This window comes from Coptis chinensis, chromosome 4 (assembly GCF_015680905.1).
Source record: "Coptis chinensis isolate HL-2020 chromosome 4, ASM1568090v1, whole genome shotgun sequence".
NCBI classification, from domain to species: domain Eukaryota; kingdom Viridiplantae; phylum Streptophyta; class Magnoliopsida; order Ranunculales; family Ranunculaceae; genus Coptis; species Coptis chinensis.
This window is the reverse complement of record NC_141459.1, coordinates 14,547,528-14,567,197: the sequence shown is the minus strand read 5'-3', so window position 1 is coordinate 14,567,197 and position 19,670 is coordinate 14,547,528. Positions and strand designations below refer to the sequence as shown.

Sequence of the window (19,670 nt, the reverse complement as noted above, 5' to 3'; positions counted from 1 at the left end):
TTAACGAGAAATCAGAACTGGATGCAACTGCATTTAAATAACCTCAAAAAATAATTAACAAAAATAGAAACTGGATGCAAATGCATTGAACTAACCTCAAAGAATAATTAATGGGGAAATGGGAAACTGGATGCAACTGCATTGAAATAACCTCAAAAAATAATTAATGAAAAATCAAAAATTAGATACAATTGCATAGAACTAATCTCAAAAAAATAATTGATGGGAATCGAAATATGATGCAAATGCATCGAACTAACCTGAAGAAAAATAATTAACGGAAATCGAAACCGGATGCATATACAGTGGACTAACTTCAGAATAATTAAAATAAAATCAGAAACTAGATGCAACTGCGCTGAACTAACCTCGAAGAATAATGATATATCAAGAATAATTTACAGAAAATCAAAAACTGACTGTAACCGCACTAAACTAACTTCAAAAAATAACTAACAAGAAATTGGAAACACAATGCAAATGTAGCAAACTAACCTCTAGGAATAGTTAACGGGAAATCGGAAACGGGATGCAAATGCACTGAACTAATCTCAAAGAATAATTAACAGAAAATTAGAAACTGTATGCATCTGCGTCGAATTAACCTCAAAGAATAATTAATGGAAAATCGCAAATTGGATGCAAATACATCGAACTAACCAAAAAAGAATAATTAATGTGAAATCGCAAACTAGATGCAAATGCATATATTGAACTAACCTCAATAAATAATTAAACTAGATATAACTATACTTAATTAACCTCAAAGAATAATTAACGGAAAATCGGAAACTTGATGTAAATGCATATAACTAATCTCAAAAATAACATGCATAGTTGTATTATATGTAGATCGGATGTCTCGACAAGTATAGTTTTGCATTAAAAATTGTGTTTATCATATTCTTTTTCTTATGTTTGGGAATTCTTTGATTTTCAAGTAACTTCAATATCATCTTCGCTTCATAGAGTATTTTCATAAAATTTCAATCAACATTTTATTATTAAACAACAAAAAGAAGTCCAAGAGTTTTATCATAGAGGTCAAATCTTCTCTGCCCAGATGTAAAAGTGGTCTTTTTACACCTTACAAAAATATAGTGACACATGTCATCCTATTTCACACCAATAACAAAAAGTTCTAACAGTGTTAGATAGAGATAAAACAAAAAAATCAAAACAAATCATGCAAAAATAACAGGAAAGATTCTGTGCATGGAAAATAGGGAAAAAACTCTTTGTTCTCAGCTCTTGAGTCTTGACGTAAAATATATAATAAAAATCAATTCATGGATTCCAAACAGGCAACTCATGAATATATCGACCATCGCCCTCTTCTTCTACTCTCTATCCGAAAATATATATATATATATATATATATATATATATATATATATATATATATTCCAAAGAAAATAAAATCTCTTGAACAAACATAATGAAATTGGAGAATACCAATTATATTGTGATAGTTGTTACAAAAATGGTTTAATAGGGAAGAAGAGGAAAAGGATGGAGAAGTGGAAGATCGGTGAATTAGCGGATTCAATATTACCGTGTTTACTTCGATATTCAACCAACCCAAAACTACGACAAGATTTTATTTTTGGCTGCTAATGTCTTGTTCCTTGCACCCTTTTAGTTACTGGTTTCTTTTTTGTGTGCTTGTGCTCCGAACAGAGCGTATTCTCTTCTTTTTTGTGTGCTTGTGCTCCGAACAGAGCGTATTCTCACTTGATGTGAAAAGGAAGGTGTGGGAGAAAGTAACAACACATTTGTCCGATACTTTATTATGTTGGTCGGTAAGAGGTACCATTTTAGATGATATTCTCTTCATGTTTACCCACACTACTCTGTTCGCTTACGATTTAACTAATGAGAGGTGAAAGGATTGGGCATCAAATCTAACAGCGAGATACCTCTTGATAAACTCACTTATGGAAGTGTTGTTGCTATTGAACAAACAAAATGTTGTTTTATCTCTATCACGTTTACCCACACTACTTTGTTCGCTTACGATTTAACTAATGAGATATGGTTCAAGAAGCCAGTGAAAGGATTGGGCATCAAGTCTACCAGCAAGGTACCTCTTGATGAACTCAGTTATGAAAGTGTTGTTACTATTGCAAACAAACAAAATGTTGTTTTATCTCTATCTAACACCGTTAGAACTCTTTGTTATAGGTGTGAAATAGGTGGACAGGTGTCACTATATTTTTGTAAAGTGTAAAATGACCACTTTTACACCCGGGCGGAGAAGATCTGACTTCTTTATCAAACGTGGGTTTTCTCTTTTTAGAGAGGGTGGGGTTTTCACTTTACATAAAATTTAGATAAGTGATCAATATAATATTCATATCTCATATCTCTACATAGTTGTTAATATTTTTAATATGTTCGAAAACTACTAAGGATCACAGAGAAAAAACTCCATTATTTGTTACCATTTGTGAAACTCAATTCCTTCAGGTTTACAAAATATAAACGATCCATCTTGGGTTGATTACTCTGAAGAACCTCTGAAGCGTTGATTTAGATTTAGATGCTCGATTTTTCACATTATTTTGCATGGTCAAATAATGGTTACAGAGTCCCAGTGTCAAAATTCAAAATCCTATCTCTCTGGAGACAATTACAAGAAGAAGAACAATCGCCGAAGTTACAGAAGACTGCCAAAATCCCCACAAGAACAGTGACCGTTATTGAACTGGTGAAGTCGCTTGCTATCCCGAATTACGATTTCTCTTCCAGTTAATACTGATATGTACATAATTAAACTGTGGCAATCCCTACACATACTACTACTCTTGAGAACGCGTACAGAGGCCCCACTGGTCATATTTAACAAGCCAAAAGCAACAGCCAGCTTCTCACTGTGATGGATAGCAGAAGAAAATGTCTTGTCAGTCTCCTCCTCATCAGCCATCTCTAAGCTTTTTAGTGATGCATATCCAAGACTCTTTGCTTTGTCAAGCAAATTATCCAGTAACTTGTAAATCTCTGTACTATGACTTTGTGATCTGTCATCAGGTCTGAAAGAATGAACCTTATCCTTAATGCTAATTGAGCTCCAATCCGTTACTTTGCCCAGATTTTCATCTTTCATTAGTTTCCTCACCTTCGACACATCCTTCCATCTCCCAGCTGAGAGATACATGCTTAGCAGTAAGACATAAGTCTCAAAGTCTTTAGGCTTGAGTTCAAGCAAGCGCTCCGCAGCATAAAATCCTAAGTCCATATTCCCGTGGCTTCTACAACCAGCAATCAAGATTGACCATATAAACTCATTGGGCTCAAATTCCATTTTCTCAATGAAATCAAAAGCGTCTTGTAGCCGACCTAATCTAACAAACATATCAACTAAACACGCAAAATGGTCCACAACCGGCTTGATTCTGTACTCTTTCTTCATCATTTTAAAATATCTCATCGCTTGATCAACCATGCCGGCATGGCTACAAGCTGAAAAGACACCAACAAATGTAATCTTATTAGGTCTCTCTCCTGCCAGTCTCATATCTTCAAAAAGCTGTAAAGCCTGGGCAGACCGTCCATGCTGAGCGTATCCTGTGATCATCGACGTCCAAGATATCAGTGTTCTCGTGGGCATCTCGACAAAGGCTCTGGTCGCTTTCTCAATGCTGCCACATTTGTTATACATGTTAACCAATGCACTTCCAACAACGATATCGGATAAAAACCCAGTTTTGATGGTCTGGGCATGGATCTGTTCACCTTGTTCTATTGCCACCAAGCTGCTACACACAGTTAGGATGCTTGAAAAGGTGAACAAATCAGGCTTCAGGCTTGATCGGTTCAGTTTAAGAAAGATGTTAAGCGCATCTGTTCCACTATGTTGAGCTTTCAAAACATTCTTTTCATTCTCCATCATTTGGGCATAGCCTGCAATCATCGCATTCCATGTAACCAAACTGATTGTCTCCATTGCACTAAACAGTTTCTGTGCCTCGTCTGTTTTTCCAGATCTCAGATACAAATACATGATTGAATTTTTAACGGGTAGGTTAGATACACATCCAAACTTGATACTCAAGGAGTGAACCTGCTCTCCGAATTCCAAAGCCTGCATTACACAACATAAGCTCAAGACACTAGTCAGTGTGAACTCATTCGGTTCAACGCCATCTAAGAGCATCTCAACAAAGATTTTCAAACCCAACATAGCATCACCGTTATCACCACAAGCGGATATCATCGTTGTCCAAGAAATTACATTCTTCTCAGGGATCCTTCTAAAGGCTTTAACCGCTAAATCAAAACGACGACATTTGGAATATAAGCTGCATATTGCATTCCCTGTACTAGTATCAGACTCAATATTGTACTTAACAATATAGCCATGAATTTGCTTCCCCATGCCAACTAAATACAAAGAAGAACAAGCACTTACTACAGCCCCCAAAGTGTAATTCGTCGGATAAGCCCCAGATTCCAACAATTCTAGAAAAACTCTGATGGCCAATTCAGGCTCAGAATTGCGAACGTAACCTGTTATCAAAGCAGTCCAAGTAACAACATTCTTCTTAGACAACTTATCAAAAACTCCACGCGCAAAATCCATAGCCCCACATTTGGTATAAACATTTATAAGAAATGTCATAAGAAACATATCTTCATGATATCCTGTTTTTATAACATGGGTGTGAATCATTTGAGCTTCTGAAACTGAATAGTTGTCTATACATTCTTGCAAAATAGGAACATAGACAGCAGATTCGACGACACTACTTTCTTTTAAGATAGAAAGTGCTTCTCTATAATCCAAGCTTTTAGGATCAATGTTTTTCTCTGATGGTTTGCTAGTATAACTTCTTTGGTATGAAATGTTTGTGTTCTGCAACATTTAAAGTGAAGTACATTTAAACCTTATAGATAGATAGAAAGAACCTTAAAGTTGTTGAGCACAAGATTGAATTAATTACCTTATCTGTGGAAATGGAATAATGTTGAGAGAATTTTCTGTATTCCAAGTCAAGCTTTTGAGTGACACCGGTTACAGCAACAGATGGAAGAGAGGCCATTAATTAAAAGAAGAAGGAAAAAGAATACGTTATCTAGAATGATCTTGTTGGATAAAATTGTGGAGGGAAGGAGAAGCTGTTAGTTAGTTAATTTTTTCAAATTTCACTTTCAGTTAAAAAAGTTTGAAAATGACCGTTATGACAGTTTAACATCATCCTCGGAAATCACAACTTAAAAGTCCATCAAGTTTGTCCTCGAAATAGTATACTATAGCCTCTTTTCGTCAATATTTATATTGGTTTTGCCTTTGGCTGTCCAAATTTCCACTGCTTTCCATTTTTTCTTTTTATTGCTTTTCAGCTTCAGCCTTTATGTAAGTCGTTGGTACATTTACATGTGTTGATATCTGGCACCATGCGTTATATATAATCCGGTATATATAAATTACTTTAGTATCTTCTTAAGTGATGAAGAACATTTCAGGCACCTATGAAGTCATAACTAAAGAAGAGCAGAGACAGATATGGAATGAGACCATAGATCTACTTATCAAATAAAAGTAAGTATAATATACATTTATTGGTTGAAGAAATAAATCAAAAGTTATGCTTCATTTAGAACTGTGAGCTCTCCAACATTCCATCCTTGATAAGTATATTCCTAGAATATGGCTTCTTCTCAAGTTCACCTCCATTTAGTTGAGAAAACATACAAGCTCCAGGCAGTCCCTGTTCCACAGATAATATACAATGAGGAACCGGTTACATTGATCTAACGCAACACAGTTGAGGACTGTACGAAAAACAAAACTGTTTTAAGAGAAGAATCAAATTTGAATAATAACTGGTAGTTCGCAAAGACAGAAGACTCCACTGAGTAGTGACTACAGACGTTTTATATCAGATTGGTTGGAATTATTTAAACATTCATAAGAGGATATGATGTATCCTAAAAAAAAACCGCTTGAAAGAAAAATACAAAAATACTACATTACACCGCCCTACATAAATAACTTGTGAATAATTTGAAATCACTCTAAAAGTTAAGTACTGATTTTGAGTGGATTCATGTGTACCTTGCATATTTTTAAGACCCTTGACCTTAGTTCTTGTATTTCATTGTTTCTTTCTCGAACCCAATAGTTGGGAATTGTTTGGCATACTCCTCAACATCATTGCGGATTTTTGCAATCTCCGATTGAATGTCACTGCTACTCTGGATTGTGGCTAAGAAATCTTTCAACTTTGTTCCTGGTTCACAAAATCCCACAAAATAATGCATCTCATATTAGAAATTTTAACAAGCCTTGCATTCATAAGAATTCATGCCATGCAAGTGAACAAAATTTCTCAGGAACTATCTGTAGGATAAAAAACTGGTAACATTGCGACCTTTGGTTTCGGCTTTAACTTTCAGAGCCAACTTCACAGCAACATCGAAGAACTCTGCCACTTTGGCAAAATCCTCCTCGAGAAAGCCCCTTGATGTAAGGGCTGGGGTTCCTGTGAACCACCAAAGAGGAAGGAAGCTCATCAGTCTGCAGTACTTGGTCTTAAAATGAAAACACACAAGAAATAAACTAAATAGAGATACAAGGAAGATGCATCTACCCATCCGGATGCCTCCAGGAACCATGGCAGACACATCCCCTGGAACAGTGTTCTTGTTGGCAGCAATGTGAACCATCTCCAGCACCTTCTCAACTCTCGATCCATCAATACCCTACAGGAACAAATAGCCCGTGATTGAAGTTCTGATAGTCATATTGAGAATTTAGTTTGTACAATTCTTTTATGTAATGTAACAAGCATATTCTTGGTATAGAACCATATGTATGCTAGTCAAATGATGATTAAGTCAGCTGTTGCCGCCCTCCCCAAACTAAAAAAACATGGTAATGGTATAGAATCGTATGGTACTTTAGTTACAAGAAGAAAGGGTTGGTTCTGCGAAGTTAAGAGGAAAAATCTTTCACCATGTTTTTCAGATTCACCAATACTAAATGGTTCTCAGTTCCTCCAGAGACGAGGTCATAACCCTTCTCAGTCAATGTCTGCACAAAGTTAAAATTTGGAAATTAGAAGGACAGACAAAAATTCTATTTGACCACATGTATTAACCAAACAAACATTAATGTGAGACCACTAATGACTAACTTTGGAGAAAAAAACAAAAAGAGTTGAAGCCAGTTGGGACATGCAGCGCCAGTACATTGAGTAAACGTCTCAGTAATTATACCTGGGCAAACTTTGAGCAGTTACTGAGGACTTGCTCTTGATAGGCTTTATACTCTGAAGTGGTAGCCTGCAACAATATGGTACCAATGAATGAGAGCAGACACACATCATGCCTACATTCAATATAATTTTACCGCAAAAGTAATAAGTTGAAAGGAGCTTGTTATCACTAATATACTACAAACTATATATCAATTATCACTTTATCAGTATGAAGAGCGTTTCCAGTGTTTTGGCCATCATCCATATTGTACATCTTTAATGAACTACAAAACATCCACTAATCTATGCAAGTTTAATAACATAGGATCTCACATGTCCAACTCCAATCTGTACGGGCATATGTATTATTACCATCATGTGCTTAGAGACATTTGATTAACTGCTACCAGCAATACAATATTCCACTTACTAATTCCAAGAAGGTTTCCACCTTATCAACAGTTGGTTAAAGAAGATCACAAAGTCAAACCTGTTTCAAAGCAACTGCTAAACCAGCAATCGTGTGATTGTGTGGACCACCCTGAAGCCCAGGAAAGACAGAAGCATTGATTTTGTCTTCGAAATCATACATGACCTTCAAAATGGAATAGAAACGTTAATCATCATTGCGACTACTTACTTTGAGAGCTTTCCTTCCAGTTACTTTTTGATCGGTGATGCAGGTATTCCAACCATAATCTCAACTTCAATACAAAACAGGCCAACATGCAATTACCTCTTCTCCTTTTTTGTTAACCTCCTTCAGCCCTTTCCTATAGAAGATCATGGCTCCACGTGGCCCACGGAGTGACTTGTGGGTTGTGGTGGTCACTATATCTGCATATTCAAAAGGAGATGGAATGACACCAGCTGCAACCAATCCACTAATATGTGCCATATCAGCCAATAGGATAGCTTTCTGCTTGTCACAGACCTGTCAAATCCATTACAACTTTGTCTTAAATCAGAAGTTACAATAAAATTTTGAACATAGGCACATAGTAAACACACATAAGACTATAAGATCTATCTTCCCTCACATTTCCGCCGTAGTATCCAAGTAAACGTGTCAAACAACAAAGCACAAAAAACAAGAGACAAAAACAAAACAAAAAACCCAAAAAATAAAGAAGTGATGGATGATCCCTTGCTTGATTAGTATATTTCAATATAATGAAGTTTACCTTGCGAATACGCGCATAATCATAGAGGCGTGCATAAGCACTTGCACCAGCAACGATTAGCTTTGGCCTGAAGAGTGTGGCACTTTTCTCCAACTGTAATTAAATATCCACATAGAAATCTTTCAAATAAGAAAAAGTCACGACCAGAAAACAATATGCATAATATATGTAATGAGCAAACTCTAGAGAAGTCAAATGAAAATAAAATGGGAAACGTGGGTTTCAAGAAACTCACAAATTCTTCCTATTTAAATGACATGTACAGTTATACTTTATTTAATAACAATTTATAATTAGATGTGCTCCAAGCATCCTTCCTTGTGATTGGGCGATCAGAAAACGATATGATTATCCTCATAATTGTAACAAAATTCACTACTTTTTGTTCTATCTCCCAATACCATAGGAACAATCTAATAATTACTAAGCTGATTTTACAAACTCTGAGATCCATAAATAACCCAACTAGGTATTCCTTTATCTTTCCTTTTCCCTAATTTCTCAAGTGACCTCTATTTATTTAAAATACTTACAAGCACGTACCAATATTCATTTCTCTTTGTTTTCTTTTTTCATACGAACAATAGAGACTATTAGATACAAGATAATATAGTGGGACTACATGGCCAACACATGAAACAGCTAATACAGCAGATAAAAGATCAAATCCCCAATTACGCAATCTGTGATGCTGCCCCACATGACAATACATAATGGAATTCTACCAAAATATAATACCCAAACAGAATCCCCCTGAACTCTTCCCACACCTTGAACCATAAAAAAGAATGCCTTCATGGACATCATTGTGGTGGCCAAATATCGTATACTAACGATATTCGCCAATATTTCAATAATTTTCTAATACAATATCGCAAGAGAGCCGATATATTAGTATAAATTGCAGGTAGAAGAGAAAGGAAAAGGAATGGACACATGGCATAAAGCTATTGGATGAAGCCCATGTGAAGCAGCTATAAAAGGAGAAAGGGTGCTACAGAAAAAGACAAGTCACAACAAGTCAATTCAGTCCACAACATTCTCAGCAGAGGGAAGTGAGAGAAAGAGACAGGAGAAAGATCATTCATTTTTTTCATTCCACACTTTTGTAACAAGAAAGAGAAAGAGTGAAACTCGGTAACGCCATTAATGAATAATGAAAAGCTTGGTTGATTATTAGAATCTCTTCTTATATCTCATAAGGACCTCAAGGAGGATTTCAATGAAAATGAGGAACACCCAATGTTACAGAACCAAGCACCAAAGTGAATTAGCCTTCAGAGAATATAACCTCAATTGAAACAATGTTAAGAGGCCCATCACTAAACTAGCATCATTAACTTCACGGCAGAACAGACAGAGAGAGGAGAGAGAGAGAGAGAAAAGAAAAAATCCATGGGTCAAAATATGGCAAGACTAACCTATTTGACGTCAAACTTACTTAAGGAGTAGAATTCTTACCAAAATCATTTCTCCTTCCTAAGATTATCACTGGTCAAGGTAGCACACCTAAGAGCGGCCCAATAACTAGAATGAGACGTAAATTTCATTCTTATGCATTGTATTCTACCATGTCTCACTGAAGAACGGCGCTGAGTTTAGCCGTAAGCTTATTGAGAAATCCAGACACCTCACTTAAATTTCCCAGTTCACTCCTCTTCGTGCTACTACCTTAAATGATTTTATGATCTGGATTGGAATTAGAAAACTAGAAAAATGCTGCCAATAAGTGCATAATGTTTCTTATATGGAAACACATCCTGGAGTACAACTGAAACAAGGCAGCCAAAATACAAAAATAAAACAATACCTGGTCATAGTCAATATAACCAGTGCTCTCATCCAATCTATATGGCATTGTCTCAAAAAATATAGACACAGCGGATATCTTCTTGGTGTCAGTCTGCACGAGCAAATAAGATGGTGAGTTCTAGCCCAAGAAAATCTTCGCATGTAGAAACAAAATGCTATTACAATGGAAAGTATCATATGCTCACTCTGGATTTGCATTAGAATAATAAAAATATTAACAACTGTAAAAATCTTTTACATTTTTCCAGTTCAGTACTTCAGTATGCAATAAAAACATCACCAGAAGAGGTGGTTTTATAAATCCTACTGGATCGTAGGAGTTTCAAGTCCATAGAAATGTGCTTTAGGATATTGGAAAAGTATTGTAAGTTCAAGATACTGGTAAAGATATGTGGTTTTTCGAAATAAATAATACATCTAGAATGATTGTAATAGAAATTTTAAAAACAAAAATAAAAAACAAAATCCAGTAGATAAATGCCAAACAGACCGAATAGACTTTCCACATTACTAGAATAAAGAGTGAAAGTGCACATTTAAGAAAGAAAACTATGCAGAAAGTCACTCTGGAAAGGTATCATTCACTTCAACTGACTATAATTTGAATGAGGAAAAATAGTAAGCACCTGATACCCATGTGAAAGATGCCCACCATGAGGAAGATCAAGTGCCATGATTCTCTCATGAGGTTTCAGAAGTCCAGTATAAACTTGGAAGTTAGCAGGAGACCCAGACAGGGACTGCACGTTGACTGCAAGATATAAGGTAAGTAAGACAACGAAAGAAAGCATCACATTGAAACAGATATAAAACTACTGAAAAGCAACTCCTACTAGAGGGAAAAGTTGTTAATATTGTCTTTGGCAAAATTTCAATCAAGTTAAGTCATATGTTACAGTGATACAGAAAATAAAATATCATTATTGTCAAGCAACGTTCATAAGATTTACTTTCATACCAATAGCAGCCTAAGTGCCTAAATTGCAAGCCACATTGAATTGAACAACCTACCTCCAAAAGGGTGAAGAGAAACAAAACCTATATAGGACTTTTTCTATTGAAATAAGCTTACATCATAAGAATTTACCCCATTTTGCAGGGTCCAACCGAAACGCCTCCAGTGCACGCTTCTGACATAAAGTTTCTGCCATGTCAATGTACCTGTATTGACGCAAGGCAACATATGAACATTAACCATAGAACCAAAACACTTGTTCATTGTGAAATAAACAACAATAGCTACTATAGAAGAGAAGTAATGGAAATGAAAACAAAATAATGGATTGTCATACTCATTTCCTCCATAGTATCTAGCACCAGGATATCCTTCACTATACTTGTTGGTCATGACAGACCCAACCGCTTGCATAACCGAGAGTGAAGTGAAATTCTCTGAAGGAATGAGTTCCAGTCCCTTCACAAAACAAGTAATTCAATTAGTAAGTAACCTCGAAAAAAAAAAAACTTTTCAGTTGTAAATTTAAGAAAAAGAAGATAAACCAAAGAAAACTTGATTGCTCAAACTTCAACTACAGATTCAAAGTAAAGAGAAAATAATATCACCTTCCATTGCCTAGCTTTCTCAAGCTCGATAATATTAGCAATCTCTGGATCAACAACTTCCAATGGAGAATTCAATTGCTTCGGCCACTGAATATCAAAACAAAACAAATATATATACATATATAAACAATCACAGATCTTAATGAATGAATGAATGAGATTCTATAAAAAAAAAAAGATAAAACATATTCGGCTTATTACAGGAACAGAGTTGTTTTTCTCCTTCTCATATACAACTTCATTCGGCAAAGATGTCTGCCCAACAAACAAAACAAATCAGTATAAAGAGAAGAAAAAAAAAACTACGTAGAAATGAATAGAGATAAAAGAAAGAGAAAGAACCATGTGATAGAAAGTATCAGCAGTGAAGAGAGGACGGATTGGTTTGTGGACAGAAGAAGAAAGTTTGCGTAGCGCCATTGCCATCGCCATTGAGCGAGAGAATGGTTGGTTGTTGATAAAAGAGGAAAGAGAATAAAAAAAATGATTTTTGCCATTTTTAGTGTTTTCCTTTGTGGGGTTGGTGACTGATGGCGGTTAAAAAAAAAAAAAAAAAAAAAAAAAATTATTTTTTTATTTGAAATTCAATTACTTTCTTTTCTCAGTATATATATATATTGCAAATTTGCAATACGACAACCTATATGTCCAGGGGCTATACTCGTTCTAGCACATATAGCAGCACCCCCATTGGACTTGCTCTGAGCCTCTCTCGTATTCTACCATTAATTTTCTTGTTTTAAACTTCAGATCTAACAACGTTGAACAAGATTTTAAACACCAACAATGACAGTGATTCTTCGTCCATATACAGAAAGATACATCATGTATATGTGTTAGACGGTAATAAGAAAATTAGGTGAATAACTCAGAGCATCAACTTGTTCTAATCGTGTGTTATACACTTAGGGTCAACTAACAGTCCGTGTCTCATGGGCATGTAAGCATGTGGGACTCAGAAATTCATATCCTAAATTCTTAAGATGACACTATGACCGAAGTTCCTTAATTGAAATCTACCTGTGAGGTTTTGTAGAAACGCACCATGCACGCACGGCCATAAGTGATTACAGTTAAACGAAATGTTAAAACAAAGATATAAAACTAAATAATTAAAAATAATAAAAATTTGAGAAAGACTTTCTAACATTCTTAAGGTGGGAATAAGGTTCACGATGCAATGATGCCACGTACCAACATCATCATCCTAAAACTAACCACCCATGCCCCATCCGAGCTCTTTTAGCTAGTAGCCACATAAACGGATAAACCACCCATGTTTTGCAATATCAGATTGTGGATTCATGTTGGAATGCTTCTTGTGTATCTGATTAGAGATGTCACTCTCTATAAAGCAGCAATTTTCCATTGATGTGATTAACAGTAATAACATGTCCAAAAGATAATAACAATAAGGCCGGGCCCTGTATCGATCTGCATGGTAGGGCTTTGGCGCTGGGAATCTGACCCTGAAAGTTATATGAAGAATGCCAAATTTTTTATAGTCAAAGTTTTGGCTGAATTGTATCACCTTTGATACTGAAATTTGTTGAGGCTCACCACCAAGACCATCAAAGTCCTTGAAACACTTCATTTTCACTTTCCGGTTTACCAAGTAATGCTCTTCCAGATCGGCTTTTGTACCAAGTGCAGGCTAAAACTCAAATTTAAGCATGAGACTACCCAGTATAGGTTTCAACAATATAGAAACACATTATGGCAGGGGTTCTCTGGGACATTATTGGCGCAACTAAAACTTTTAGACTAGGCTACTTTTTTTCAAGGACATCACAACTATCTGAAGGTAATTATAGTTCCAAAACTCGGCCAAAAATATACATTTTACAGTAAACATGTTTGCATGTGTTTCAGTCTATTATTCAGAAACTGGGCATGTTAAGAACCCTGAAATAATGAATCAAATTGAATACCGACAGAAATATCAACACCTGCAGCCCAGAATTGGCAAGAAGCTGCTTTCCTCTCTATCGATGGGCACTGAGTGTTTGCTGACTTATTCTCATCCATTGATACAGTTGGGCATATCACAAATGATGCGAAGAGGATGATATACACAGACGTTAATTTCTGAGCACTGTGGAAGACATGTCGCGAGAAAACCTCAAGGTTGAATTGCAGATCACTGAACCCCTCTGGGTCAAGCAACTCGCACTGGTGGCATAAGGACACGAGTCTAATCATATCCGTAGGTAGCCGCTTCTTTCTTGAGTTCTACCTTCAACATTTCTTCTAAAGAAGGACTTCCTGTTCAGAGACCAACTTCTCTTCAATAGCATTTGCTTCCTCCAAGAAGCCAAGCGGACATAAAGAGCTGGGAAAATAAAGCAAAGCAGTACAAGAAGTACCATTGCAACACAGATCAACATGACATTTCGGAACCCTTCTTTTAGGAGAGGATTATTCTGCCCTGTCCATGGCACGCCCCCCACGTTCATCCCAAATACTGTTAAGAGAAGTGGATATTTGACTGAATAATTCTCAATAAAATCAAAATCATGCAGGAAAACTGTGGAACTGCAAAGCAAAACAATTGAACTGAACAGAGAGTTTACCTCCAGTGACAATGGACAGTGGAAGGAATATAATTGAAAGAAATGAGAGATAGTACAGCTTCCTGTTTATTTGCTCAGCCTGCCAGCTGTCTAGACCAGCCTGGATTGCTGTGACACGATTTGCTATAAAACCAACGTTCTCTTTTTAGTCTCCTGATCCAGCCCGATTAACTCTTCTAAAGCAACAACATCTTCACCAGAGAACCAGGCCTTGGTAGCACATTTTTTCTTTGACACGTGGAAACACTTGTTCCCCATGCGCAATTACCTGGGTTACACAAACACTAAATTTAGAACCATGATCGTTTGGCATGCGACTCGTGATAAGGTCTCCAGACCTCTTCTCATGAGTTCACAATTAAAAGGTAGAAAAAGTTTCATCTAGGAATTCAACTGGAATGGATACACCACACATGTATAAAGCACTGCAGGTGCCCACAGCTACCAGTATTATATTATAACTCACATATAAAAGATTTCTTCCAACAACCATGCAAGCTCATGGATTGGACCGAGATTTAGCTGGTGCAGTGCATGCAATAGTTCATCAGAATAGAAATGCATGATAACAAGCATGTAGGAGCACCTTTTACAGTTTAGTCCACAGGACTATACTTGATCTATTTGAAGAATATTACACTAGCTTTTCTACTTAAATCAACACGAAAGTGACTTCAGCCTGAGAAACTACCTGCAGGAGGCTGCAAATTCAGATGCATTTTTGGGAATCTTCTGTCATCCATCATTTGTTTCTTTAAAAGCAAAACCACCTGCAACAAAGGTTATGAGGTCACATGTCGTACTTTTATTCAATTGAAAATTATGAAGACTCAATAACAGGATAATGTTCCTCAACCCTCAAAACCTTACTGCTGCTACAGAAACAAACTTGATACTAGTATAACATGTAATTCCCACCGTGCCACTTGAAGAGAAGTCAATCGATATAAAGATCAAAGTATTTCCAGAACGCATTATCAACGTTTCCCACTATATTCTCTTTTTCTATTGTTATTTTTCCTTCTTCTACTCTAGAAAGTCAACCAACCAATTTTTCTCTTGTTTGAGGTCCCTTGTTTGCTCACTGTGAAAAACAATTGTAAACCCTTAAAAGCAATGCTGAATGTTACAAAATCTAGAGAGAACCCATTAACCAGGGAGATTTATTAAATTTATTGTGTTAAAGTTATTGTGCTGAAACCAGAGAAAGGGAAGGGGACAGTTCAACTGAAATGCATATTTTCTTTATCACATTAAGGCCAATTATAAGTCTACAGATAAATAAACTGCCAATGGAATAACGTATCCACTTACACTTGATTGTACTATGGAATGAAGACATGGCGCCTGAGCTATATGTCATTTGGAGCTCTAAAAACAACAACTAAATGATGGTGCGAAAACTCATGTCGGGTGCACCATGATTGTTCAGAAGTCAGCATGATGACAAAATCAATGATGTCAGTGGTGAAGGTAGGGTAGTGAAAGATAAACTTAGTAGTTCTATGGACTATGGCATGTGGTGTTTCTGAAGATGATGCCATCGTGGTGGCGGTATTGTACGCGCATCTTCAAGCTCATCTTCTTAACTTTAAAGTTTCAAAGGGAGTTTTAAATGCTGTCTCTGTGTCTCAAAGAATTGAATTTCATAAAGGTTTTACTAACTACTTTCGAGCGATATTACTAACAAGTAACCAATACTTTAAAAAAATGTCAGAATGGAATTGGTTAATGACATTGTATCATCTCAACGACTAATAAGGAATTATATACAGATAAGTAGCATTGAAAATCATAAATGACTTTAATCTTTTAGTAATCGAGTAAATATTAATTAAAAATCACGGGTTCTGGTTTAAAGAACCACTTTTCTGATCTCCCAAAAGAAAGGGGTGGGGGTCTACTTCTAGGCATCAATGACAACAACTTTGGCTCTATTGTTCATCAAACGTTAGCTTTCTTTTCTATACTTATGATTTAATGACCTCAACTTGTCCTCTTAAAGTAAAGAGTGAGACATGTTTAACAAAACTCAAGTGATGATCAAGAATATCTTTTGTGGTGCAAACTGAGAAACACATCACGAAGTTCATTTCATACAACCATTAGATTGAGGTTAGGGCAAGCTTAAGATATTTCTGATGTAGACACAATTAGAAATATTAAACAGTGCATAAACTTTGTAAGATATTAGTTTCAACACCTAACCTTTGTATTGGCTGAAGCAACAACTCAACCTCATAGATCCAGGCTAAAGAAGAGATGTGTATGCAAAGCACTATCTGGGGGCCACATACTAGATAGTATAAATGAACCTATTATTTAACACATAAATGGTGGGGAAAGGTGATTGTGTGAGAAACCAATACAGCCAGCATAATTATAACCTAAAACAATGAACTTATTAGCATTTGTTGAATTATTTTGAGCATACACAAAGAAAAAATATTCCAGCTCAAGACTTAACCCAAACCACGTAATTATAATACTGTACAAACATAGAGAAATGGGGGATGCACAGAACGAAATGACACCAAGAGGTGAACCACCTCAGTGTGAAATAATCATTGACGAGGAAAAGAGAAATGACAACAGAAAGAACTGTTTCAGCAAAAGTTACCTTTATCCATATGGAGCTCAACAGAATCCAAATCCATCTCAAGCTTGGTCACTATATCTTGAAGGTGATCCACATGTGTATCGAGAACATGAACAACGAGATTTGAGACAGTCTTAGGAACCGGATTATCGGCCTCCTCCGAGTGATTCATTGTCAAAAAAAATTCAAGAACATGCTCCATAATAACAATGCTATTTTCGTCGTTCTCCTGACCTCCAGCCACACTGGGACTCTCTACACTAGGAACCTCTGAAAGAAGTGATTGACCAGTAGGCGAGAACCCTAACCGCAACCGTCCCAAAGATACAGTAATCACAGAGTTCTCGGTAATCCTTGCAGCGATTGAATCGTAAAATCACTATGAGCAGGACCTGGTGAATTCACCCTGAATACCAAGGCTCCATCAACATGCCCACAAAAGGGTCCATTGCTCACAAGCGAAAAAGAATGTCTTGAAGTTTCAATGGAGGACATAAGACGTCAATAAGGTATTGTGCTGATACTAAGAGCTTATGATTACCCCTTGGAATTTCAACATGATACCAACAAAATTCTTTACCAATACCTTCTTTACCAGTACCTTCTGATAAATCCCATTCCTTGTTATCAAAATTTCCCAATCCATCAAATCTATAAGCTTTTAGTCTCACAGCTCCAGGGAATCGATTTCGAGTACTTCGAATTTCCCTGAGAGGAGATTCCCTGGTAGCTTCTCTATCCATTTCCTCTGATTCTCCACTTTGATCTTGTAGAACATGGCCCATACACATATAATATTCTACAAAATCGGCCCTTAATTCCCAATTCCAGCTCTCAAATTTCAAAAATTTCTATGAAATTCCAATGTCAACTAACCAATCAAACCTTCAAATGCACATATTAACTAACAAGTATTCAAAATGATCTAATCCTTAAATATCTACAAAAGTTTAAAACTTTAGGAATGCTCCAACCAAAAAATCTCACCATACAACAAATTAACACATAAACAATCCAAAAAAAGATAAAATCCACACCTTATTCAAGACCGTTGAAACTGAGCAACCCAATTTCCAAAATAAAACACCCAAGCTAGAAATAGTAAACGTTTTCCAGATACTCAAATGTATGTCCTTGTCTTGTTCAACAACTATATTTTATTAAAATAATGGATGGTGGATGGTTCAATTATATTATTTAAATAATCAGAGATGAAGAGAAAGAACAATAACAGGTGTTAATGATGTTGTGCCATGTGCCATGCAGAGTTTCCTAGAAACTTCCAACTTCTAATGGAATACTAGTCAAAATTAATTAATTAATTAATAATGTTTAAACAAAACTTTTTCTATATTATTTTGGTTTACCCTTTTCAATATCCATTCAGTCCATCACGTCTCACGTCTGCATTTTGTTTTAAATTAGTTTTTGAGATCGAACACTGTATTTGCTATTTTTAGTTTTTTTGTTGCGATTATTTGAGATCGAAGACAACACAAACTCTTTTTTAAGTTGGTGGTGTTACGAATACGAGGTGGTGGGAAACTTGAGACATTGATTGACCGTACAAATGTACAATAGTAATGCTGGACGGTTTACACGTCTTCTCACCACTTTGGCGTTTGGTTGGGCTGGACTGGATATAAGTCCATACTTTCAATTGACATATTATTGGGCCTTATAACTACCTGATATTGAAGCCTATGTAAGCTTTTGTCAGTGCCAAATTTTCAATATTGATAACTGTTTAATAAGAGGCTACCATATTCCAAGTGATTTCTTTGCACTAATTCAATTGCCAGAATTATTTTGGTTTGCCAATTTCAATCTTTGATCTGTGGGCCTCAGATTCCTGAAACTTCTAGGTGGGTCTAGGTATGGGTTTTTATGGGAAATGATCACTTGAATTGAGAAGATTAGAGAAACGCAAATTAGTTAAGACGTGTCCATGACCTTGCTAGTATGTCGCCCAACTTTATCCGAACGTGTGAAAAATTAAAATGAAGTATAGCTTTGGGTGTGGATCTATCAAGAATCCTAGATACAGAACATTTTCAACTTTATCCATTATTTCTAATCATGAAGTTATTTCTGAACTTAAAATGGATAGTTTTGGGTGTGGAAGACTTAATAACTATACTGATTGAGTGTTTGGACTTTAGATACTTGGAACATACCAATCAATCTGTGGCATGTAGGGCTAGAAATGGAGCAGGTTCGGGTCGGATCAGACTATAACCATGCCTAAATCCATTTTTTTTTTTCACAAAACCAGATCTATATCCATGACCCGAATAGATCCAAAATATCATACCATATTCGAACCATTTCTTTAAATAGTATAATCGGATCCGACCCGACCCGAATTGTGTGATACTTATTTGGAAAATATTTAAGTAGAGACTAGAGAAGATATTTATTTAGAAAATATATTAAACACAACTTTACATTTTGGATTCGGATTTAGGAATATCTGAACCATTTAGAATAAAACCATATTTGAACCCGAATTAAAAATGGATAATTCATATCCAAACCATTTTTTTATTCAGACTCATTATTAAAGTCCAAACTGTTGAAATGGGTTTGAATCGGTCGGATTCGGGTCAAAACCCGCACCATTTTCCAGCCCTAGTGGCATGAGCCAACCTTTGAACGAATGCTATAATTGATAAGGTTGAGTCCAATAGCTCTCTATCCCTTTAAAAGTAGAGCTAAAATCAACAGATTTTACTCT

General features: G+C 36.0%; 2 protein-coding genes and 1 pseudogene across 3 annotated transcripts; all 3 read right to left on the bottom strand.

Annotated features, from left to right (window-relative positions):
- Window positions 1-2,499: 2,499 nt before the first annotated feature.
- Window positions 2,500-5,229, bottom strand: LOC147502087 (putative pentatricopeptide repeat-containing protein At5g52630). The gene is made up of 2 exons (XM_086607053.1): window positions 4,944-5,229; window positions 2,500-4,855 (listed from the first exon to the last, which is right to left on the bottom strand). The coding sequence occupies exons 1-2, from the start codon at window positions 5,040-5,042 to the stop codon at window positions 2,660-2,662; spliced, it is 2,295 nt and encodes a 764-aa protein (XP_086463179.1). The 5' UTR covers window positions 5,043-5,229; the 3' UTR covers window positions 2,500-2,659.
- Window positions 5,230-5,503: 274 nt separating this feature from the next.
- On the bottom strand, window positions 5,504-12,261 carry LOC147502086 (serine hydroxymethyltransferase, mitochondrial). The gene is made up of 16 exons (XM_086607052.1): window positions 12,104-12,261; window positions 11,963-12,016; window positions 11,762-11,848; window positions 11,491-11,612; window positions 11,285-11,359; window positions 10,825-10,951; window positions 10,197-10,289; window positions 8,387-8,479; window positions 7,939-8,136; window positions 7,693-7,797; window positions 7,222-7,287; window positions 6,959-7,036; window positions 6,594-6,705; window positions 6,375-6,485; window positions 6,059-6,233; window positions 5,504-5,711 (listed from the first exon to the last, which is right to left on the bottom strand). Exons 1-15 carry the CDS (start codon window positions 12,191-12,193, stop codon window positions 6,085-6,087), a joined length of 1,560 nt encoding a protein of 519 aa, XP_086463178.1. The 5' UTR covers window positions 12,194-12,261; the 3' UTR covers window positions 5,504-5,711; window positions 6,059-6,084.
- A 1,295-nt stretch (window positions 12,262-13,556) lies between these two features.
- LOC147502085 (uncharacterized) lies at window positions 13,557-18,275 on the bottom strand (annotated as a pseudogene). Its single transcript, XR_015221594.1, has 4 exons — window positions 16,946-18,275; window positions 15,035-15,094; window positions 14,335-14,613; window positions 13,557-14,225 (listed from the first exon to the last, which is right to left on the bottom strand). The product of XR_015221594.1 is annotated as an uncharacterized LOC147502085 (transcript).
- Between the last annotated feature and the right edge of the window lie 1,395 nt (window positions 18,276-19,670).

Excerpts from the sequence above, each read along its gene's own strand:
- LOC147502087 (XM_086607053.1), bottom strand. The coding sequence starts at position 5,042 with ATGGCCTCTCTTCCATCTGTTGCTGTAACCGGTGTCACTCAAAAGCTT. Across the intron at positions 4,856-4,943 it reads ATTCCATTTCCACAGATAAG|AACACAAACATTTCATACCA; the intron begins GTAATTAATTCA and ends TAAATGTTGCAG.
- LOC147502086 (XM_086607052.1), bottom strand. The coding sequence starts at position 12,193 with ATGGCGATGGCAATGGCGCTACGCAAACTTTCTTCTTCTGTCCACAAA. Across the intron at positions 7,037-7,221 it reads ACTGCTCAAAGTTTGCCCAG|ACATTGACTGAGAAGGGTTA; the intron begins GTATAATTACTG and ends AACTTTGTGCAG. Across the intron at positions 6,486-6,593 it reads TCCTGGAGGCATCCGGATGG|GAACCCCAGCCCTTACATCA; the intron begins GTAGATGCATCT and ends GGTGGTTCACAG.